Source organism: Zootermopsis nevadensis, unplaced genomic scaffold (assembly GCF_977971745.1).
Source record: "Zootermopsis nevadensis isolate Lab colony 2312 unplaced genomic scaffold, Znev_1.0 Znev_ptg000010l, whole genome shotgun sequence".
NCBI classification, from domain to species: Eukaryota; Metazoa; Arthropoda; class Insecta; order Blattodea; family Termopsidae; genus Zootermopsis; species Zootermopsis nevadensis.
In genome coordinates, this window is record NW_028259142.1 from 8,754,252 (window position 1) to 8,779,478 (window position 25,227).

Genomic DNA, 25,227 nt, shown 5'->3' on the forward strand with positions numbered 1-25,227 from the left:
TGCACTAATTTCCTTCATAGTATACTTTCACTTTTACGTCAACATTTAAATCTTTACTTTTGCTTTAACGTTTTGAAGGCGGTGGGAAAAGACACGAAAATGAACCCTTACCTTTCCTGTACTCCCGCACGGTCCTACTTTATGCTTCTGAAGGACTGAGTGGTTGAACTACAGAAAGTGTGACTATGTTGCAGAAACTACAATGGGGATCCCAGTTTATGCACAAGAAGACTTAGAGTCGCCTTACATCTCTGCAGTATACGAGTGAGTGGGCATTATCATCATCATCATCCAGACTGTATGTGGTAAAAACGGAGAGCAATTTTTCAGGTTCCTATGGCAATGAGTATGAAAAAGGCTGTCTTATGGGTTAAAGGCAGGAGGAAGCTGTGAAATTTCAGTCAGTTTCTAACAGATTACATGGTATAACATTCCAGTGGCAATTTCTACAGTAATATTACAAGCTGTGTCTGCTGATACGACCTTAGCACTCATAACATTCGAAAATACAAATGTGGTAAAGCTTAATACAGTGCCCAAATGAAATCTAAAATCTAACAAATTCAACTAACTCCATTGTCCGTCTTGAGAAGCTAATCAAGAAATTCCCCTGCCTTTTACAGAACCAAAATATCCATAACCTTGTTTTACAGTAACCCATCACTGTTCGCTAATTATGAGCCAGGTGAATCCAGTCCACACACTCACGACCTTATTTAATTAAGATCCATTCTAATATCATTATTAATCTTTAATGAGACCTTCCAAATAGTATCTTGCCTTCAACATTTGCAACCAAAATTTTGTATTTGTTTCTTTACATCTATCCCATGCATGCTACATGCTCCAACCATCTCATTTTCCTTGATGTCATCATTCTAATAATATTTGGTTATGAGTACAAATCATGAGGCTCCCCATTATTCAATTTTGACTTCTATCTTGTCACTTCATCCCTTTTGTATCCAAGTATTTTCCTTAGCACCCTCATCACAAATACCCTCAATCTCTTCATAAGAGACTACTAACATATATAATTTTCTTCCCAGTAGGACAAAAGCCTTATATATAACCTCTTAGATGTTATAATACTGTAAAATAAATACCCTTACGATCCATGGACTGTATGGACTTAAAAACATATATTAACATTTTGGAGGAACATACTGCCCCCATCTTCTATCCTGAACATGAAGGTAGTATATTTTTTCAAAAATTTGTATCTACCCTCAAGTCCACATGGCGTTACAACTCACTGACATTGACATTGTCACTGCCATGAGAACATCAAATTTTATCCAATTCACATGTTGCAGTTTGAGTGAGGTGACAATATTCCAGATGATACGCCATTGGCTTCACCCAGATTTTCTATTCAGACTGAGTTCTGGACCTTGGTGTAAAGTAATCTCCAATCACAATTCTGCTGACATAAGCCAAAGCCGTGATGTAAGAAATATTTTACATGAGAAAGTATAGCATCACTGGTTTGCTTTTGGTATCTACTGGCTTCCTGAACTGATTCATCTAATTTATATTTCTTTCAATTTAATCAAATCTGAATCTGGATGATGTTTAGGTTATGTTTAAACTTTAGAAAATTAAATTATATTTTTTCCCCATGAAAGGAGGAATGTAATTTATGAGTGCAATGCTGTCTCACCATTATGAAATTCATTGCCGCATTCATCTATTTTTGTTCAATTTTGGTATCAAGTGATAAATTTAAATTTATTATACGTCATTCAGAATGATCTCACTGCCTGAGATTTGTCAGAGATCACTGCAGAGCAAACTTAAGGTCATAATTGAAAATATGTTCATACTTCCATAACCATCATATCTCAGTTTTATGTGCTGGGCTTTTGCAGGTGATCAAGGAAAAGAAGTCTCTTTATGGAACTAAGAATGAGGAAATAGGTAGGTTACAGTGGAGTGGTATTTTTCAAACTGCGACACACATTGCCACCATACATGAAACTCGGACCCCGAAAGATGGTCACTGTGATAACACGCCTGACTTAGAAGATGACTGTCTTCTGAGGTGTTGCACCATGTAGTCTGGTAGAAATTGACCGATGTTTCAAAAGTACTTACTGCCTCCATGCTCAAGGCGATGCCAATTTCTCCCAGACTGCATGGTCTAACACTCCAGAAAAAGTGATAGTGGAACCACGGTTCCGGAGAATTTGACGTAAATACGTCTATACGGAAAGGAAGTTTATATATTGGCTTTATTGTAAATATTTCTTTTATACATTCTTGAGATAAGTTTGATTAAGACATTCCTTATTTAACCTGAATTAGTTACGCTTAATATTGGTCTGTGATAGCTGAAATATGTTATAAAATTTGTAAACATTAGAGTATCAACATTTCGTGCAAACACCATATCTATACAAGATTTTGATCTAGTAGTACTACATTGAGGATTTGACATCAACATTAAGCCAAACGTTTCCTCCATAAATGCGACAAAGCTTTGATTTTCCTCCTTCTTTAAATCAATGTTAAAATCTCCTGTCAATATTATCGGCATTGTATTAGGACCTTCTGTGGCCATAATTGAAAACATTTTTGTATAATTTCTCAAATGACTCAAAATAAATCTCTTATAATCATCAATAAGTGTATGGTTACAAATATATAGGGTTACAATTAAAATCTTTTCACCATTGACCATACACTCTGCCGCACAAATATCTCCTCTCTTTTCAGCTGCAGCTATTCTGTAATCTGCTCCATCTTCTTTAGGTAGCTTCATCAACAGATATGGGATAGCCATGGTAGTTGCTCCATGTTTCTCGTACATAGCCACTCCGCCTGCTCTTTGTTCCTCACGCATAATTTGCGTGATGCATTTATAACCTTCCAAATATACAGTTTCGTTGTTGTGCATCCACGTTTCGGTTAGCGCCAGGATATCGGTATCAGTTATCACTGTATCCGTTGCTATGTCTTGCACATGATTTTTTAAACTCTGTACGTTTAGAGTAGTCATTTTTAGATCACGAATACCAGCAATCCTTATGAATGCTCTCACCGAAGCAGTGAACGTGGGCAATATATGTGTTTCTAACCGCCTCAGCTCAGTGCGTACGTCCTCTACCTTTGGGTTGTTTGTTCCCTTGGCATGATAAAACACGAAGTCGTTGTTTCTGCTTGTGATGTACAAACAGTCCAACGATGTAACGCGAGACAGGGCAACGTACACAACTGATGATCTAGACTCTTGTTGTAGTTGAATACAATTTGTTGAAACGTACCACCCTGCGACTTATGAACCGTTAGAGCTCTAGCTTCAATTAACGGGAATTGTAATCTTTTACATTTAAGTTGCCCGTTTTTAAATGTGATAGTGCCACTTCGTCCACTTCAGCCTCAGTAGTTCTTTGTACAGATGACAATTCTTTCATAGGCTCTTTTACATCTGCACCGTGTTTTAAGCGATGCAGCACATTTAGCAATCTGGGGCAGCGAATTTCATTTGCGCTCATTGTTAAAAACATGGTAGGTTTTCCCAATTGCCTTATCATGGCAAATACTTCTCGCTTCCTCTGAGCCCAGTAGTGTACAGAATTAGGTATGGACTTTAGAAACGACAGGTTTTTTTCTACGCATGTTTCTAAAAATTCCTTATCTTCAATCATCTTTCTTGTAATGCTATCTGATTCTCCTATACATTTGAACGTGTTGTGCAAGCCTTCGCTAACTCGCAACCGCATTATTTTCATTGCCATGTATAATATGTGTTGAGGTGTTACACCTCTTCTGTCGCTAATGGGAATTTCGCTGGTTGCCATCATGAGTGGTGTTACCTTGTGATGTTCTTTAAATTGCCTCGATCTTCCTAAATAGATGCCTGAAAATGACAACTCTTCCGCGTGTTCATCGTATATGATGGATAAGGGTGTCTTATTTTGTGCAGGAGCAATTTCCAAGTATTTATCCTCATTCCACTAGAGAGTTTGCTGTTGAGCTAGCAGCAATTCTACATCACTTGACAATTCTTTGTCTTCTATCCATTTATTTTATTCTTCAGTGGTTTCTTGTTTTTGGAAAAATGCATCGTTAATTGTAATCTTGTAATGTTTGTATAATGGAGTATTAATCAAATAAGTAAGCCAACGTTTTATTGTATCTTTCTTCACAGTTCCTTCCAGATACGTAGATTTGTGAATCAAGTTTCTCTTTATATGGACGTTGAAACTGTAATCATCGTCCAATTCTCTAGGTAGTAGCGTTACCATATTATTAACATCTACTGGAACATTGATTATTTGTCCCGTATCTCAAATGCACCCAATTGATGTCTTAACCTCCTAATTTGCATAAATGGAAGTCTAGGAGATATTCATCTTTCGCTTATGCAATATAGAGGAGGCAAATCAGTGGGGTATGGTGGATACACAATCCATTACTCCTAGACAATATAGGTATTTGTTGTTTATTTAAAGACAGCCAACATGTTGTGCATACCTTAAATTGGGATACATTTTCATTTACAAACTCCGTACCCAATAAATATAAATGGCTATCAGTAACTTGTTTCAAATCTTTTTCAAACCATAACCGATCACATACATTGCAAGCGTATCCAAATCTATTTTCATTAACATGCTTATGAAAATATTCTGCTGCATTGTCACACCTTGGTTGCGCGATTCTTGTAGGAACGCTTGTACTTGCTAATGACGTGGAAGCATTAACTTGCACTAATGGCTTCTTGCGATTTCTATATTTCTTTATACGTTCAGCATTAGTTTTTGGTATTTCTTTTGAAACCTTAGGTTCATTATTTGATAATAATTGCTTCTTGCGATTTCTATATTCCCTTACACGTTCAGCATTAGTTTTTGGTATTTCTTTTGGAACCTTAGGTTCATTAGTTGATAATAATTGCTTCTTGCGATTTTTGTATTCTCATTTTCGTTCAGCATTAGTATTTGGTATTTTTTCGGGAACTCTAGGTTCATTATCTAATACTTATAATTTTTACGTTTTCTCTGCTCTCTCTTGTATTCTGCGTTATGGAGTCTTTTAGCTTCAATGTCATCCTTCTTGTACATAGTATGACGCAACAAACTAAGGCAATAACAGATTACTTAATAACTCTTATATAAGATAAGTACCTGTGAAATTGTAAAACGTTTTAACTAGCACAAAATTATCTACTCCACGACGCACTTCTTGTACAAGCGAATCACAGCTCAGCTCTTTCCGCAATAACGAAAGTAGTGTAATACAATGTGAAGTAACGTTTCCTAGGTAACAATAACGTTGAGTAAACAGCTGAAGTTTCGTAGGTAGCAATAAACATGAAGTTTCCTAGGTAACCATTCTTGTTTATTTGTTGATAAACAGATGATGCTTCCTAGGTAACTATCTTACACTTTTTCGTTCCCCTTTTTCGTTACACTTTTTCGCTACACTTTTTGCCGAATGACACTGACCCTAAATTATAGACGTATTTACGTCAAAAGGTCACCTTCTTACTAGTCACTGTGAGAACCTGAGATCTCTCTTCTGATATATTGAGGACAAATTTTGGTTCCTTCCTTTCCTCAGACCTTACATGATTTTTATCAGCCCCTTCAGATGAATAACTGCCTTCCATCTCCCCTGTACTAAAGGACAGATGGCGGAGCTGAAACTTTAGGTTTAACAGCTGCTCCAATGTAATAAAATACATATATAAATAGATAAAATACTCACTTATCCAGTATGAAACGTCTTTGATGATGCATCCTGATTTTCATGAAAGAAACCGTAGAAAATTAAAGCTGTCCTAGCACATACCATGGGTGTGCTCAGGGTGTGAGGGGGTACAGCGCCTACTCATTCTTCACCTCAGCACGAAATAAGGGTGAGGTGACTCGTGTCATGGCCCCCAGATGTACTTTGCCTCTGGCGAAAGATCCGCAGTACACGCAGGTTTTCTGCTCTACATGCCTTCACTTGAGGTTTCATGGCTGAAATTTTGTACAAATTTCTCATCTCACATGTATGCTACATGCCCAAAATCTTATATTTCTTGGTTGAATCAGTCTACTATTATCTGGATAGAAGCAAATATTATGAAACTCCTCTCTGTGTAATGTTCTTAAGCATCTGTTACTTCCTTTCTGCTGTCAAAATAACTTTCTCAGTATAAAGTTCTCGGATATACTCAACTTATGTTCCTTCCTTTAGGTCAGAGACCAAGTTTCACACCCACAAATAACTTCATGGAGCAGCGTCCTTCCTGAGAATCTTACTGCACACTCAACTACCTAAGAAATTCCCCACCCTTTTATTATTTTATTTAGTGTTCTGTCTGACGACAGGTCCATATGAACAGGATCCTTCCATCCTTTTCTCGGACTGGGACCTGTTCATATACGTTCTTGGCAGATGATCCAGAAGTGGTTTGCCATTGCCTTCTTCTGTGTGTGAATGGAGTAATTGTTGGGATGCCACGAAGAAACCGGGGAAGCCCCCGGAGGAAAACTCCTTTATGAAAACAAAATGTTCACAAGATCCAACCTCTGGTCCCTGTCCTGGGGTAGATGAATCCAATCTACACCCTCCAACCCTATATCCATAAGATCCATTTTAACATTATTCTTCTATGTATGCCTACAGTCCGCAGACCAGGAGAAAATCCCTGCTAGGTATTCGATATACGCGCATGCGCAAGATTTCGTGGTGAGTGACGACCCATCCTACAAGCATTCGTTCCACAACCACTGAACCAACAACAGACGACAGGCATTCGTGTGTTCTAATGGGTACAGCTTTAAGATTACCTCACAGCGGCACAGTGATTTAATCTAGAATATTTTTGCAACACCCGCAGAACACATTGGAGGTGCGCTCACTACACGCTAATCTCAACTGCTTGATGTTTTCAGTCTGTGTGTAGTAGCCTTAAACTGTGACGTATCACACTTCCCAACAATAGCAGCCCTCTAGTCCAGCTGATAAGTAACATTCCCCCCGCACCGACCAGAAACGACTTTCCCTTGTAGGGATTTTCTCGTCATCTTCTGAGTGGTTTGTTCCCATTAGGCTTTACAGCCAAAATCGGCAATAGTCCAAAGTCCTATGTAACATGTAACATTAAGCATTTTTGAAGGACAAAGATGATGATTCAATGATGTAACACTCACTTGTCATAATCTAACCAAGTCATGATGACTTTGGAATTATGTTATCATGAGAAATGAGAAAAAATTATGACAGTTGCACTTCACTCTACACACTGATAACACTGTCTGATATGTACTAGTCAGTAGCAACACACAATAGATCACGGTATGTACAAATTCAAACATCTACATTACAGACGCAATGTACTGTGTTACATCTCTATATTGTAGTCTAAATAAAAGTAAGTGGTGCCACACATAATTTTTTCGTTAGTAATAAATTTGAACTACTTTTAATATTTACATAAAAATCAATATGAAGGATATGGTCAGGTATGTTACCTCATAGACTTCTATCTAATTCTAAAGCACCAAACAGAACACGTGAAAAATGTGTGTACAAGTAGCCCTCAATTTGCGCCGATTCAGAATAACGCCGATTTTGTAACCAGCAAGTCAAAAAGTGAAAAAAATTACTATTATTAATAACGTTTTACAATGTTTCTCGTACTGATTCTTATACTAAATCGTAATTCTTACATCGCCGATTCTGAATAAAAAATATAAATACAATCATCTCTGCAATTTCGTTTCTGTCGTTAACGCGAATTTGCTCCAAAGAGATCGATGAATCGGTAAAAGCTGTTTGTAAAATGCAAACTTTTGCATATGCGAGTTTGGTCTTATGCATTTTCATTCCTGGCGCTTTGAACTTTCAATTAACCTCTGCGAAGGTACCGGGGTTATTTTTACTACGCGATTTTCTATAGGTCGGCGTCTTACATGAATGCAACTATCGCTTAACAGCAGAGATGACTGTACACATCAGTCACATGAAAGAATCCCAGTCAATCGCGGGGACCAACGAATTGCCGATTGTAAGTGAATAAAATATATTTTTTTTAAATTCCCTTGATTTTATTTACGTTATTTCAGAGCTTCAAATGCAATGCCATTATATTACTCATCAATGTTTGGGTTCCAGGAACGCATGTCATTGACTTCCCAATAATTTACATTATAAAGAGTTTCAATTTACGCCGGTTCCTCCAGGAACGCATCCCAGGCATAAATCAGGGCTTCCTGTACTGAAATTAGTTGTCTGCAATGTAATTATGAAACTCTGAAGATTGATTTTCAAAATGTACGAATACTAGCGTTTAGAAAGTGTCACAATGACTAATACGAAAAATAATAATGAAATGCTCTTGTGGAATTATATTCAATTCTATCTATTCCGAAACTAACTGAATAATAACTTTAACTATGAAACTGATTGTTTGTAAAAATATATTTGTATATTTAAATTCATAAACACGGCAACGACTTAAATCTCTGAATCTCTTTGCTAAATCACTAATTTTTAACGGTTGTGTGTAAAGCTCCCATCACAATAGTGACCACAAAATGACGCACACTCCTGTTTATGCTGTGCTAGAATTCAATATCTGTTGTGCCAGTATCTAGTAAAAACTGAAGATGTGCAAAAGTAGTGAAAATGCATATTTAATATTTATGAAATTGAAAGCAGAGACATATCTTGAGACTCAATGTCAAAGATGAAATTTAGAACCTTGCCTTCTAACACATGCATTTTATAACTTATAAATAAAAATGCTCACATATTTTGCATAAACATAAATCTCTAGGTTATATAACTTTTATTTTATGACTTTCAATGGCACCTGTAAATAATTTAACCCTTTGCGTTCCGATGTCGGAATGAGACCGCCATGCATTTTACGCAATTTTAGGCGACCTGTAGCCAAACTTGTACTAGCAAACTGTGTCAGGATGTCATTGAAGCCTTATTCTTTCCACTAGTTCCATCGTAGTTGTACCCTGTAATAGTGAAAGGAGGCAGGAGATAAAAGTCGTCTTATTCTGACAAGTGTACAAAGAAGCCAGGATTCCACACCAAGTGGTTTGCCATACATCATATAGTGAAGAAATACCATCGGGTGAGTAGATGTCATATTTACTTAGAATAGAAGTATTTTATATCTGATAAAGTTATAAAAGAAATATTCAATTTTCCTAGTAGGAAATCATATTTTTTTAATTATTTTTGATGCATAAAGCAATCCACCACTGACATACGCATATTCATTCTTCTTATCAAGCATTATTTATGTGTAGTGACTTCATTGTTTACACTTCGCATTCTATTTCAATTTCCTGTGCTCAGCTCTGAGAATATGAAATCCAGCACTTATACGAGGGTGAGTCAAATGAAAACCTGTATTCTTTTAAATTTAATTTATTGAATGAAAGTGACACACAACTATATGATTTTGACGTGAAAACGCTTTTAAAATCGATGCCGGGTGTGGGGAGGCAATCGCGCCCAAATGAGCTACAGTTTCTGTCGAAGTAATTTCAAACTTCAATACCTCGGCTACAAATACACATAGCGCCGCCATCTTAGTCTCGTTTTAAAGAGGAAGGATGAAAGTTTGTGCCAATACCGCTCCGACATTAGTGGCGGCCGGACGTCGCGAACTGCGCACGCGCAAAGTGAACTTACGATTTTCGACATTCCGGATTCGACACTCATCCTGGCCTCCAAGTGTGTATCTCAAAAACTCAAAATGATACGACGCTGTGAATTTGAAAAAGTTTGAAAATTTCCCGATTTTCTTAAATTGTCGCGATATATGAGGGCAAAGTACAACCAGAATTACAAAAATCGGGCACGAATGCGTAGAGCACAAAATTCCAAAGAGAATGACACCGAAAACGCCGGGCCCAGACCCAAAACCAACGCGCAGTACTGCCGCGAATATAGGCAACGTAAGCGCGCTCTGACAACTCAGGCGGCATCTGACGAGCCTGGGTCAAGTATGGATGTGGATTTCGTTGCTGATGAGATGGAGAGTGCAATGGAGGTCGACCCAGACCCATCGGACCCACTTGGCATACCCAATATGGCGACGGGGGCCCAAAATTGGACTTGTACCGGGGCCGACAACTACTTTAAAAAACAAAACTTTTGTTTAATTTCAATATACTATACGAAGTGCGATCGGAAAGTTTCAAGATTGCGCGTATAAAAACCCGTACACTTATCTCAGGTATTAAATTCATCCATCACCCTCGACGTAGTTCCCCTGGGAGTGAACACAACGATCCCAGCGCCGCTGCCAAGCCTGGAAGCATCCCTGGAAATCTTTCTTTGTCAGCCTGTCAAGCACCATCTGCGATTCTGCCTGAATCTCTTCTATCGTCCAAAATCTCCTTCCCTTTAGCTGAATTTTCATCTTTGGGAAGAGGAAGAAGTCACACGGAGCTTAGAAAGGAAGTTGGGGTCGGTTCTTGCAAGATCTTTGAGCTCCTGACAAACGAGAAGTCGATTCTGCTTCTGGTCCTCAGACAGGAGCCTTGGCACAATCTTGGCTGCGACGCGTCGCATATGGAGTTCTTCCTTTAGAATCAGCTGACAGGTCCCATAGTCTATCCCAACAATGTCGCACAAGTCGTTGATGGTACGACGTCGATCTTCGTGAATAGCCTGCTGAATCTTCGTAACATTTTCGGGCGTTGTGCTCGAAGATCGTCGTCCAGAACGCTCGTCATCATCGACAGAGTTTCGGCCTTTTTTAAAACGTGAATGCCACACAAAAGTTTGTGCACGACCCATTGCGGACTCCCCAAATGCTTGCTTTAGCATTTCATAGGTTTCCGTAGCCGTTTTGGAGAGTCTTTGGCAAAATTTGATTTATTCATGAAAATCCGCCATTCCGAAATCGCAGGCGGGTCGGTGTAATGCACTACCAAAACGCCCGTAACTAAGAAACAAATGCTAATTCGATGATGCCGGCTGGCACACTGATTCACTATGAATGTAGGCCGCACCCCCTAGCGGCAGAAGCTCGCACTACATCCGGTTCGCCCTCTATTGACACAGTCTTGAAACTTTCCGATCGCACCTCGTACACGATTGACGTTTTCACGAAAATAACTGAGACAGTGTCCGACACTGCCTATCAATTTTTTTTCTACATAGTCTCCATTTCGTTCAATACAGGCCCTCCAGCATTTACGAAGTGTATGGATTCCTCTAGAAAAAAATTCTTGTGGTTGTCTGCGGAACCACTCATGCACCGCCTGCTGTACCTCTTCATCATAACGGAACTTCTTTCCTCCTATCGCCTCTTTGAGTGGCCCAAACATGTGATAATCACTTGGGGCTAGGTCTGGTGAGTATGGCGGATGTCGAAATGCAGGTCTTGGATTTTTGCAACTGTTGCACGGGCAGTATGGGGCCGAGCATTGTCATGTTGTAAAAGGACACCTCTAGTCAAAAGTCCACGTCGCTTTGATCTGACTGCAGGTCGAAGATGATTCTTTAAGAGATCTGGATATGAGGCACTGGTGATAGTGTTCCCCCGAGGCGTGTAGTGCTCCAAGAGTACGCCTCGTTCGTCCCAAAAGAGAGTCAGCATATTCTTATCTGCAGACGGCTGCGTCCGGAACTTCTTGGGTTTTGGTGATGAGGAATGAGGCCATTCCTTGCTCGTTCTCTTTGTTTTCGGTTGGTGGTAGTGCACCCAAGTTTCATCGCTAGTAACGATTCTCGAAATGAAGCCACCATCTTCTGCTTCAAGGCGCCGCAGAAGTTCTTCACAGGCGTCAACACGTCGTTGGTTCAATTCTGGAGTCAGCTGCCGTGACACCCATCTTGCAGACACTTTGTGAAACTGGAGCATATCATGAATGACATGGTGTGCCGATCCGTGACTCATGTTAAGAATTTCGGCTATTTCATCCACCGACACTCGGTGATTCTCCATCACTAGGGCTTCAACTGATGTAATAGACTCAGGGGTCACAACTCTGTGCGCCTGACCAGGGCGAGGAGCGTCTGCCACAGACGTCACACCATTTCTGAATTTCCTACTCCACTCGTATACTTGCTGCTGTGACAAGCATGCATCACCATACTGAACCTACACCTTCACTGATCAAAAAACGAATTACAGAACGTTGTTCTTCTTTCGTGCATATAACTAGTGGAGCAGCCATCTTCAAACTGGCACTGTGATGGCGTTATATTTGTCTTCATTATACTGCCACCTATAGGATACGCTTTATGGCATTGGTAATATGTCTGCCAACTTATAGGACAATGGCGCGATATTTCGAATTTTTATCTCAGTTTTACGGTTTTCATTTGACTCACCCTCGTACATCTTATATTTGCATGCTATAAGAGATGTTTAGACGTCGGTAAAGTCATATCTACCGACTTTGACATGCTTTATTCTCTACCGAACAACAAGCAGAAAGGCACCACATATTACACATCTCACTGGCGACAGTGGTACAGTCCGTGAAAAATATTTCACACGGTCAGTATTCAAACAAAAGGAACTGTGATACTCTCAGAACATATTTTCACCATATTTAGCAAAGTTCTTCCATTTTATGCAAGTTATAGAAAAGATCAAACTAGTTCATAATAGTTGCTGAACTTATACAGCTCAGTGGTGATTTAGTGTAATTAATTCCAACTCATTAAAGCATAAAACTACGTAGATTCTACACAAAAAGATGAGTTCCTTTTATCTACTTTTTGTTGTGAATTTCATACATGTATGTCATCTGTTTCCAGGAACCCACTTTTACAATGGAGACCTTCAGCCTGCTACTTTGTGGAGTAATTCTATTATTAAGTGCCTTGTTTCTACATTCAAGAAACACTAAGCGAGCTCAGTTCATCAGAATGATAGATCAGATACCTGGGCCTCGTGCATACCCCATCATTGGTTCATTATTGCCGTTCATCTTCACGAAACGAAGCGGTGAGAAATGAAATATATGTATCTGCTTGCACAAAAGCAGAATTGTGACAATGAAGTGTGTCTATTACGGCGTGTTACTGAAGTTGGTCTATAAACAAATAGATATGAACCCTATGTAATTAAATTTTCACCCTAGTGTATTTAAGTAATTTTACTGGAAAGCTGCTTTATATACCTGTCAATAATACCTCATACATATGCTATATGTTATAAAAGTCATATATTATGGTATTTCATTACGTTAATAATATGATGCCATAAGAATCAACCTTGTGTTTCTGTTCATCACATCACTACACTGTGTCAAAAATGCAGCACAAAGTATTACTAAAGTTTTAGCAGAAACTCTTGAATCATTTTTCAAGGTTGATCCCGACCAATGAGCAGTGGAAACCTGAAGTGTCTGTTTTATGTTTCTGTTGTCTCAAGATATGTTTGAAGTGGGACAGAAGATCATCTACAAGCACAGTCCAATATTTCGCATCTGGATTGGTCGTTTGGCTGATATCAATCTCACACGCCCTGAGCACGTAGAAGTGAGTCAGTTTTATTTACAAGTGTTAGTCATCAATTAACATAAGCACCTGAACTACAGAATGTCAGGATGTCATTGAAGGCATGTAAAAGCTCTTTGAAATGAGCAAGCAGCAATGCGCACATAACTTAACATTCCAAAGCAATTTATATTTTCTGTATGCCAAAAATAATTTCTGTACCAATGTAGTATCCGAATTTAAGAGAACACAGAATTTCACCATGAAATATCCTACCTTTTTTCAAATAAAATTCAGCATCAATTTTTTACCACCTGGATGACCTGCTACTCCTATTACCATTCAAACCTATCAATTAAATCTGTAATCCTTTATTAAAATTACCACTGTCTGCCAACACAGGTTTGAACTCTGATATTACAGTACAGTGTGTTAATACGCAGGTGGTTTTGTCAAGCAGCAAACATCTGGACAAGGCCATTATGTACACGTTCCTTCACAGATGGCTTGGTACTGGACTTCTCACTGCTACAGGTACGTGGCACAAGTTCCCATATTTAGACACTATCACACGTAGATAAGCACACACTACTAGATGTAAGAAATGTGTTTATTCCATATTTCATTCTGACTGCTTCAGCCCTTGTCACATGGTAACAGGGGATTTAAATGCCAACAAAAACAAGGTTGCCAACCAACTACTACATGGTTAAATTCTTTGCAGTATGCTAGTGCAACACACAGCCAGCTACATTATGCATAGCATATGCCCCCATATACCTTCATGCTGTAGCTCTTAACTAAGCACAGGTAACTAAAATTTGTAACATGCATAGTGCAAGAGTTTAGATACACCTTTGACATGAAAGGGAAATATCTTGCAGTGTTCCACATTTGGAAACTTGTTTTGTATCTCATTTAAGACAATATGCCTCCATTTTCAATCATCTAAAATTTACAGAGATAATCTTCTGCCACTTTTGCATAACATCAATAACTAATTACCATTACAGTGGCCCAGAGACAATCGCGAGTATTTGATACACAGAGCGGAGTTTATGATGTGCGTTGAAATGTTCTTCTATGTTAGTACCACATTCCTCTTAAATTTGTTACCCATTCAAAATAAGAATACAGATAAGTATTCTTTATATATATATATATATATATATATATATATATATATATTTATATTCCTGACTCAAAATCTGTATATTAATATTTAGCATGGTGAATTTGATGATGTGATGGAATTATTGTCATTTTAATATTTGGTTAGAATAAGTATGAACTCTTGAGATAACATTACCTCTAACACTTCTTATCTAGGTCAGAAATGGCACTCCCACAGGAAGATGATCACGCCGACTTTCCACTTCAAGATCTTGGACAGCTTCGTGGAGGTGTTCTCGGAGAAGAGCGAGATTCTAGTCAGCAAACTGCAGAAGGAAGTCGGATCTCAGGGCTTCGACGTATATCCCTACATCACTAAGTGCGCACTGGACATCATTTGTGGCAAGTGACTGAATGCCAACTTACCAATTTTTAATAAATTGCAAATTTTTGTAAACTCAAACACATCAAATAGTAGTAAATCAGAACTCCTAAGACAAAATAATGAAATAAGTAACTGTTATATGCTTCATGAGTCAAATCGTTTTCATCAGACTGAAGACTGCAGCAGAGTGGTTAACACCCATATGCCATATTTGGGAGTTACCAGCGGTTGGCTATCCAAAGGTGCTTTGCAGTTTTTCTAAGTCTCTTCTGGTAAATACCAAGATAATATTTACAATTAGGCCACAACCACTTCCGTACACATCTTTGTCACATCATAATCCACTGATCACTGTGTCATCAAACACTATAATATGAGGTACTTATGGCATTGTTTTAGAAACCACGAATAAATAAATTAAAAGTTATCAGCAGAAGCTATTTTTTTAAAATCAATCTATATCATTCAAGTGATTGCTCTATCGTTAAATGAATCACATGCCAGAGATTTGTGTTCCTCATTCCTTATCCATGTTACATGTCTGGTACATTCACTCTAACTGCCAACAATCACAAGAATACAGAATAAAACTGTCTTATAACTACAAACTGAATAGGCAGAATCATTATTTGTTGCATTTTAATCATGAATACATATGCTAAAATTTTAATTGAGTTCATTATATCTTTAATTACTCTTCTGTTCTGATACTATTACAAAGTTAAATATTTTCTTCACATACCGACATACTTCACAGTACCCCATTCTGAATTGAACCAGCTGTAACCTAACATGCCGATAGATCTATGGAGGAGCACAGTGTTTTGATGGGAAGCGTGTTGTGCTATGTGTTCCAGAGACTGCGATGGGGACCCCAATATTTGCACAGGATGATGGGAACTCAGAGTATGTGAAGGCAGTTTACGAGTGAGTTTTGGCCTTCAACATTCTCAGAATTTTGCAGAGAACTTGATTTTTGACAAGGTTTTTCTTAAGATTAATTGTAATTAAATAATTACATTGAAGATTTCATTTTCAATATAAACTGTTTGTTTTATGTGTTATTCATATGTACGATCTAAAGCTTTCATAGTGACTGAGAATAATGCATTCTTCTTGGGCTACCAGCCATGTGAGGTGGTTGAAAGGCGTAAAGGTGTACAGGCACTTGAAGAACAGGTCGTTCCCAGTGTCCCAGTTTAAAATAGCTTTCTTATGCAGTGTGTATTATACAGTTCTTTTAATTTTGCAACATTTTGGCAAGAATTACCTGTAACACTTTCCAGTAAGTTCAACCAATGCCAGGTGAAAAAATTTGTTGACACTTAGCAGTACACCAAGTCACATCCCTTCATAAATGTGGGTTCAGTGAATGTTAGTTTCTTCAGGTCATAATATGATGTGTTTCAGCATGAGTGAAATTGTAGTAGAGCGAATATTACATCCATGGCTGCATCCCGAATTCATTTTTAAGCTGTCTGCATCAGGCAGGCGCCATGATGTATGTCTAAAAGTGCTGCATGGATTCACTAAGAAGGTACGCTCCAGACAGAATTATTTTTATCTATGTCAGTAACTTCCTGTTTATCGTTTACCAAAATATGTCTAAAACTTAACTCCTGGAAACCTTTTATTGTCTAACAACACTACGTATATAATGGATGATACAACTGTGTTCAGTTGACCGAATTAAGAACAGGGATTGGATTTCTGAGTGGATACTTGCAAATGGCAAAACCAGAGACTGATGCCTTTTTAGTTACGCCAGCTACAAGGAAGAAACACTTAAACATGAACAATTATTATTATTATTATTTATTATTGACTGCAAATGGGTTTTTACTCGGTGGCAGTGACCTACAATAAGACACAAAACAATAAGACAGAACAGAACAATGAGACACAACAAAACAATGAGACAACAAAACAATAAGACACACAAAACATAAGACACAACAAAAACAAAAAGACACAACATAACAATGAGACACAACAAAACAATGAGACAAAAAACAATAAGACACAGGAAATATAAGACACAACAAAAACAATGAGACACAACAAAACAATGAGATAACAAAACAATGAGACACAAAAAACATAAGACACAACAGAAACAATGAGACACAACAGAACAATGAGACACAACAAAACAATGAGACAACAAAACAATAAGACACAGAAAATATAAGACACAACAAAAACAATAAGACACAACAGAACAATGAGATACATCAACACAATGAGACAGAACAAAACAATAAAAAAACATAAGACACAACAAAAACACTAAGACAACAAAACAACACATCCCACTCAAAATAAAACAACTCTTAAGATTACAGAACCATCTAACCTAAAGTACTCAACTTAAAAATTAATACCAACTAGACATAAGACAAGAACAGTAATGAATTACATACGTCATGAACTAATGCACTCACACAACAAAACAATGAGACACAACAATACAACATACCACACTCAAAATAAAACAACTGACACACAATACAAAAACACACATCCACTAATTAATCACAATACTTAGAGTAGAATATAAAGTCCGCCCTCAGTACATGAAAAGTTTATCCCAAACAACTACAGCCCTTCATCACTTGGAGACTAAGACACTTCACTTCCCTTATCACCATCTAATCCCCACTTAATAACCCCTAGCTTGTAATTACTTTCCTGACCCTCTTTCTAAAGGTGAATAAATAATGATTTGAATGAAAATCTTCTTGGATATTATCCATCGTCTAACGTAAAACGACGTTTCGGAGATGGGGCTCTATCTCCGTCTTCAGGTTCCTACTCAGTTGGGCCCACTAGATAGAGCTATTCCCTATTTCCGGACAAAGTAAAAAGTGAAAGATCGAAATATAATAACACCACCACACCATCCATCCATGGGACGTAAGAAACAGAAATAGTAGAAAAAAATTAGTTAAAAACGAAAAAGCCAAATAAAACAAAGACTCACAAAATGTGGAAATAAATACATATGACCATTAATTTGAAACTCGATGCACAACTTGGACTTCTTCAGAGATAACCGGAATCCAAATACGAGATAAATCCAAAGTAGGTTGGCTGATAGGATTGGCAAGTGTGCCGCCTCCTTGTATTTTATGTAGACGGTATTAGGTTCTGTTAGTAACATCCTGGCTCCATCCCAACAGATATGATGATCTTCATACGCATGTTGGGCCAATCTAGATTTCTCCAGCAGACCCTGTCTGAAGTTATATTTATGTTCCTTTATGCGTACCTCCAGATTTCTGCTAGTTTCGCCAATATACCATCTACCGCACTCACAAGGGATCCCGTACACACACTGCCTAGTCTGCCTCTCGACTGTTTTGGGTCTCATGGACATCAATAAACCACGGAGAGTGTGGCCGGTTTTAAAAATCGTCCTGAAATTATGACGGTTCCCAATTCTTCTAAATTCCTTTTGAAACACTTTTGACATCTGGGATAACTGCCGTACCCAGAGATGTTCTGTCAGGAGAAGGCCGGATGTTTTTGGACGTAAATACGTCTATATTTTCGGGTCAGTGTCATTCGGCAAAAAGTGAAACGAAAAAGTGTAAGTTCATTGTTATGTTACCTAGGAAACTCAAACTTCATTGTTACGTTACCTGGGAAACGAAAAAGTGTAACTTCATTGTTATGTTATCTTGGAAACGTCATCTGTTATCAACAAATAAACAACAATGGTTACCTACATAGTTACCTTACATTACATTACCTTACCTTACATTACATTACCTTACCTTACATTACATTACCTTACCTTATATTACTTATATTACCTTACCTTATATTACATTACCTTACCTTACCTTACATTACCTTACTTTACTTTACCTTACATTACATTACATTACCTTACCTTACATTACATTATATTACCTTAACTTACCCCACCTTACCTTACATTACATTACCTTACCTTACATTACATTACCTTAACTTACCTTACCTTACCTTACCTTACCTCACCTTGCCTTACAATACCTTACCTTACCTTACATTACATTACCTTACCTTACATTATATTACCTTACCTTACATTACATTACTTTACTTTACCTTACATTACATTACCTTACCTTACATTACATTACATTACATTACATTTCCTTACCTTACCTTACCTTACCTTACATTACATTACATTACCTTAACTTACCTTACCTTACTTTACCCCACCTTAACTTTCATTACCTTACATTACCCTACCTTACATTACCTTACATTACATTCATCTACCACAGACCCATCTGAAGCCTTACTAATTCAAGTTAAATAAGCAATGTCTTAATCAAACTTCACTCAATTGTAAAGCAGGTATGACGTATTTACGTCAAATTCTCCGGAACCGTGGTTCCACTGACAACTTTCTCTTCAGACTTAATAATAGATTCAATTAACTGGCGAGGATACCCATTCAGAGACAAATCCTGTTTGATGATCTTAATTTCTCTATGAAAATCGTTCTTCTTTTGACGTGATCTTAGCTCTATTAACCAGACTGTGAACCACTCCCCTTTTTACGTGGAGTGGGTGATTAGATTTGAAATTTAAATAACGACCAGTATGTGTGGGTTTCATATAAACATCCGTAAGTAAACTAGAACCCTTCTTCATAACAAAAACATCCAGGAACGGAAGAGTACCATTGTTTTCCATCTCCATGGTATTTATTCCCACATTTTGTGAGTCTTTGTTTTATTTGGCTTTTTCGTATTTAACTAATTTGTTTCTACTATTTCTGTTTTTTAAGTCCCACGGGTGGATGTTGTGGTGGTGTTATTGTTTTCCGGCCTTTCACTTTTTACTTTGTCCGGAGATAGGGAATAGCTCTATCTAGTGCGCCCAACTGAGTAGGAACCTGAAGACGGAGATAGAGCCCCATCTACGAAACGTCGTTTTACGTTTTATATTTTATTGACTAGATGATGGATAATATCCAAGAAGATTTTTTTTCAAATGACTCATCATCATCGTCGTCAAGAACTTTTAGATTTGACAATTAAATAATGAGTAATACTGAGAGTATTATTCGCCATTGACATTCACAAAACGTGCTGGCAAGGACAGCCAGTGGTCTTAAGGTTAGCCAATAAAATCTCTTCCTCAAGCTTTCAGTTGGGGCTGACAGTCCCTTGCAACATTGAATTTTTGGGTTCCATGAGAAGCTGGAAATTTGAGTAACAAAGTGGAATCTTAGGCTCTGAAGAGTTCCCTACTCCATGCAGTTAGTTAGTTCAGCAACTTGCTATATATATTTTTGGAAGCCTTTCCATACACAAACAAATCACATTCATTACTAAATAGCAAATGCACCTAAGAATAAACATAACACACATTCTCAAACATGCTAACTAAACTTTACCATGTAAATGTATACTGTTCTTTGCAGGTGATTGGAGAACGTAAAGTCCAAATGCTGATCAACAGAGAGAACTCTGATCAATTTTCAGGAAGCAATGATGAAGCCATGGGTGGGTAATGTTATTAAATCTAATTCCACCGAGTTGTGTCCTTGAGAAACCGAGTCACACAGCTGGTCAGGAAATTCCCTTTTACGGACCTAAAAGTCTCATTACCATTTTTATAACAGCCCACCATTGTATCATATCCTCAGCCAGTCCAATCTTATCTATGTTTTCACATTGTATTTATTTAACATCCCCTTTAATATATCCCAATTTGTGCACTGATCTTCCAAGCAGTCTCTTATCTTCAGACTTCACGATTAATATTTTGTCCACAACTTTTAAACAAAGGTAGATGAACAATCAAACGCAATATCTCCCAAATACAAAGTAGGATAGCTGACCACTTGAGCTAGGTTTGGTGAAAATTAAGAGAAGAGAATCGGCCACAATTTCTGGTTCTTCTGACGAGACAATGACAGGATACCATCCAAGTACAAAGTAGAAACACTGACAGTGTTTGTATAAATTGTTGATATATACAAATCGAGTTTTTAAATCTCTATTATCTTAAAAGACAGGCCATTAGACTAAATAACACTAATATTGTGACCAATACAGAAGCTTAAAAATGTGAAAAAAATTTAATTATTTAATGGCTAACATTCCTGCTTCAGGATTCAAGTGTTTGCAATTTTCTCAGTTCCTCCAAACACCTTCTGAGCAGGCCACAGTCACTTCCTTCCTTATGTGCCTTCCAGATGAATATAATAAATCATATTCCCATTCAATGCTATATAATTTACACAGATGATAAAGTATAATTAAATAAGTAGGATTTGAGGTTTTCACGGCAGTCAGTCTGGGTTGTAGCACTGTGTAGTCTAGCAGACGTTTATCAATGTTTCAGAGTTCCTCGCTGCCTCCATCATTGCTCATCGCCCTGATGATGGAGGCAACAAAGACCACTGAAACGTTTATACAAGTCTATCAGACTACATGGCGGCACTACAATCCAGAAGACAGCCATCTTTATAATGAAACCAAACGAAACACAGTGTAATTGATATCATATTTAAATCACCCCAATGATATGATGTAATAATACAATAAGCTGCTGCGTTTTCCTGAAATACAATGGAGCTGGCTGAACTGCAATAAAGTGAAGGGAAAATGGGTTAGATTTTTATTGTGCCAGTTTGGTGGAGACCTGAGCCCTCAGCCCTTAATAACAGGAAAACATGTTCCAATTTTCTAGGCAAGAAGAGGAGGAAAGCGTTCCTGGATCTTCTGCTGGAGGTGTCACTCGATGGCGTCAAGTTGACAGATGAAGAGTTAAGAGAGGAAGTGGACACATTCATGTTTGAGGTTTCTGTTACTTGATGGTTGAGTCTAATGAAATAGCAAATATACTGAATTTAATGTTTCCAGAATGACAAGGCCAATTTAAAACTCAGTTCGCATTCCCAAAAGGATGATCACAGGGGTCTCTTATCAAGAAACCATAAATAAACTGAAAGATATAAGTCAGTGTTGTTCTTCTGGATTATGACACTGTACACGCTCATAGGCTGACACCACAATGATATTAACCCAGAAGACCACACAGTGTTCGAATACGGAACAGGATCGACACCCTCACCATTATGAGAAACCCAAATCTTATAAAGAGAAAATATAATTATAAAGAAAATGACCATCAGCTGTTTTTCGTTTCTGCACTAGATTACGAATTGCGTCTGCTCTTACAGATTTTTAAAATATCCTCATCAGTAACGTGGTCCGTGTGTTTCTCCACAGGGCCATGATACGACAAGTGCTGGGATTTGCTGGGCAGTTTACTTGCTGGGACTCCACCCTGATGTGCAGGTAAGCCTGTCATTAATAGCACAAACTGAACAAAGATTTTATATCACAAACGTTATCATACAGAATTCTTTCAGGAGAAGGCGTACCAGGAGCAGGAGAGCATATTCCAAGGATCTGACCGCTCTCCAACGATGAAGGACCTCAACGAGATGAAATACCTTGAAAGGGTCATCAAGGAGTCCCTGAGATTGTATCCCAGTGTTCCAGTAGTTAGCAGACGTCTTAATGAAGATATCGAAATAGGTACAGTCTCTTTTTGCTTATCTGAAAGTTAGGGATATACCATTTGTTTACATAATTTTTTTTTCGTATCCAGTACACTCCATTCAGCATGGTGTGCATTGGTGATTAGCTGGATTCCCGACCCATTAGTACATGAGTTCGACCGGGACCGCGACATTTAACGCTCCTGCTGTGACCCCCTTTTTGCGAAATGATGATGAAAGTGGAGTAATTGTTGTGATGCCACGGAGAAACCTGGGAAACCCCGGAGGAAAACTCCGTGATGCCTGGAACACGGCCTTGCCCAAGTTGTAAATCTGAGAACCGCCGGGAATCGAACCCGGGACCTTAGTATTACAAGCCCAGCGTTCTAACCGCTAGACCACCGTGGCGGTTGTTTACATAATGAATAAGTACCTAATTACAATAACACTACCAGCTAATAACTGGCTAAGAAACTAAATAAAGAAACAGAAATCTATTGAACTAGTGAGGAGTACTATGTATTTCTATCAATACCATACTCCAAACATAAATAAAAGTAAACCAATTTATATTGAAATCAAGCATTCAACATAATTTTCCAGGTGATTACACCATCCCAGCAGGTTGTATGTTGACCATTCAAATTTACAACCTGCATCGGAACCCCGATCAGTTCCCCGACCCAGAGAAGTTCGACCCGGACAACTTTCTGCCGGAGAGGGCAGCAAAAAGACACCCTTACGCCTACACCCCCTTCAGTGCCGGTCCCAGAAACTGCATAGGGCAGAAGTTCGCCCTGCTGGAGGAGAAAACGGTGCTGTCCTACATCCTCCGTCACTACGAACTGCGTTCCCTTGACAAGAGAGAGAATATCACATTAATATCAGAGCTAATTCTCAGACCACAAGGTGGAATCCGTCTCATCATCACACCTAGAAATGCAGGAAGCAGTAAGATGTAAAAAATAGGAAGGTAGTGTTTCCTTCATGACCTGAAAACAGCAGAAAGGAAGAGCGGATGAAGAAATTGATGTGAACCTAACCTAACCTAACCTAACCTAACCTTATATTAAAAAAATAAAAAACACTCCTACATAATGCATTCCTGAAATCATAAAAGACTTGAAAAGTGAAACAAATGGACAAAAAATATATAAATATGAGTAGTCTGATTAGCTGCTTTATTACAACACTGGTGCTGAACAAACTTTGGTATGAAGGTATGCCACCAGAGGTCACCCACGCTTCATACCGTTTAACTCCCTTTTCTTTGGGAGATATCAGGAGCCTTAAACCAGTCAAAATTTGGTTTTAATATTTATGATGAATTTTAAAAACATGTACGGTAATTCTTTTTAGTTTGTTTTGAGTAAACTCTGCTTACTGTGTAAACCGTATCCCATTCACGCTTCACATAAATTCACTGGCATAATGTGACAGAAATATGAAATATACACATCGGTATCTTTGATTTTCCTGTAGGTAACTTACAACATAGAACAGCTGACTGAAGCATTACACTCATGTAATTAATGCATTTTTCTTTAAGATGCTGTTTTAAGAATTAAAATGCTGTTTCATGCACATCTTTTTTATGAAACATAAACTAGCCCATGACCCTTAATTTCTCCTCCCAAATCCAGACTTCATCATCATTATCCCACATTTCAGACAATAATATATAAATTCAGTATTTCATAGACCATTGTCAATTTAGGAGGCCGGAACATGAAGAGATGATTTTAACACTTCTCATAAAAATCAACCTTCAGAAATACGCTGCTACTTCCAAAATCTAGCAAATGGCAGCAGTACTTGTAAAATACAACATCAGCGCAATCTAGCGCTTATATTGAGAACTTGATCAATAACGTATGATATAAAAGCTCATAGTAATAAAAAAACCGTAACGTGTTGCATGCACAGCCAACCAGTTTGTGGGCTGTACGAGAAGAAGTCATTAATTTATTTACAATGTTCATAAGAATTCCAAATTCTATGTCGTATTTAGTGTAAAGCATAACAAACACGTTCCGCAACATACAGTCATATATCTACATTACGTTCCAAAAATATGTATAAATATTATAAGATCTATTTTAATACTATCCTTTCATCTATGCCTGGATTTCCAAGCGGTTTCTTGCCTTCTGTATCTCAAGCTGAATTTCTTACAAATTTCTTATATCTTCCATCCCAAGCACACGCTGCATACCTCTTTCTCTGAGAGCAGAGTCCTTCTTGATAGACTGGCATGTCTTCAGCTACGCAAGACTTCATATCATTTGTGAAGCTCTACTCAAGAGCGAGCCACTTTTTAACAATAGTTTATAAATGCTAGCCTGTTATTGCAAGGAACTGTCAGACCTAACTAAAAGTTTAAGGAAACACTGTATTGGCTAACCTTAAGACCACCGGCTGTCCTTGCCATAACGTTTTGTGAATGTCAACGTAAAATAATACTTTTTGTAGAACTCGTTATTTAATTATACGTGTTTCCTAGCCGCTGCATCGAGACCGGCTCTGGAGCCCACCCAGCCTCCTATCCAGTGGGTACTGGGGTCCTTTTCTGGGGGTTAAGCTCGGCTGGGACGTGATGCTGACCATTCACCACGACCTAGTGCCAAGGTCAGGAATGAGAAGGAACTATACCTCTCCCCCCGCAAGCTACTACATGGCGTATAGTAGGACAGCTTTCCTTTTACTTCTTTTTAATAAGAAACAAAAAGCATTTAAGCATACGAATACGCCCTTAATGAATTCGTCTTAAGGCTACCAG

General features: G+C 38.1%; 2 protein-coding genes and 1 long non-coding RNA gene across 5 annotated transcripts in view; 2 read left to right on the plus strand and 1 right to left on the minus strand.

Moving 5' to 3' along the window:
• The window catches only part of LOC110837215 (cytochrome P450 4C1-like), a 33,516-nt gene extending 30,888 nt beyond the window's left edge, over positions 1–2,628 (plus strand). For both annotated transcript variants that reach the window (XM_087346481.1, XM_087346482.1), the window contains exon 4: positions 195–2,628. In XM_087346481.1, the coding sequence (XP_087202607.1) occupies positions 195–268 (74 nt within the window). In that variant the 3' untranslated portion in view covers positions 269–2,628. The remainder of the gene's footprint in view (positions 1–194) is intronic.
• Positions 2,217–5,968, minus strand: LOC110837217 (uncharacterized). Its single transcript, XR_015534524.1, has 2 exons — positions 5,716–5,968; positions 2,217–5,085 (listed from the first exon to the last, which is right to left on the minus strand). It is a non-coding gene; the product is annotated as an uncharacterized LOC110837217 (long non-coding RNA).
• Positions 5,969–7,212: 1,244 nt separating this feature from the next.
• LOC110837214 (cytochrome P450 4C1) lies at positions 7,213–24,032 on the plus strand. 2 transcript variants are annotated; one of them, XM_022079100.2, is made up of 13 exons: positions 7,213–7,296; positions 8,955–9,091; positions 12,745–12,934; positions 13,364–13,470; positions 13,872–13,962; positions 14,758–14,943; positions 15,784–15,853; positions 16,337–16,463; positions 20,358–20,439; positions 21,632–21,741; positions 22,174–22,242; positions 22,317–22,485; positions 23,052–24,032. In XM_022079100.2, the coding sequence occupies exons 3-13, from the start codon at positions 12,760–12,762 to the stop codon at positions 23,408–23,410; spliced, it is 1,545 nt and encodes a 514-aa protein (XP_021934792.1). In that variant the 5' UTR covers positions 7,213–7,296; positions 8,955–9,091; positions 12,745–12,759; the 3' UTR covers positions 23,411–24,032. The 2 variants fall into 2 exon arrangements, with proteins under 2 accessions (XP_021934792.1, XP_021934793.1); XM_022079101.2 differs by having other exon boundaries at positions 7,285–7,372.
• The last annotated feature ends 1,195 nt before the right edge of the window (positions 24,033–25,227 follow it).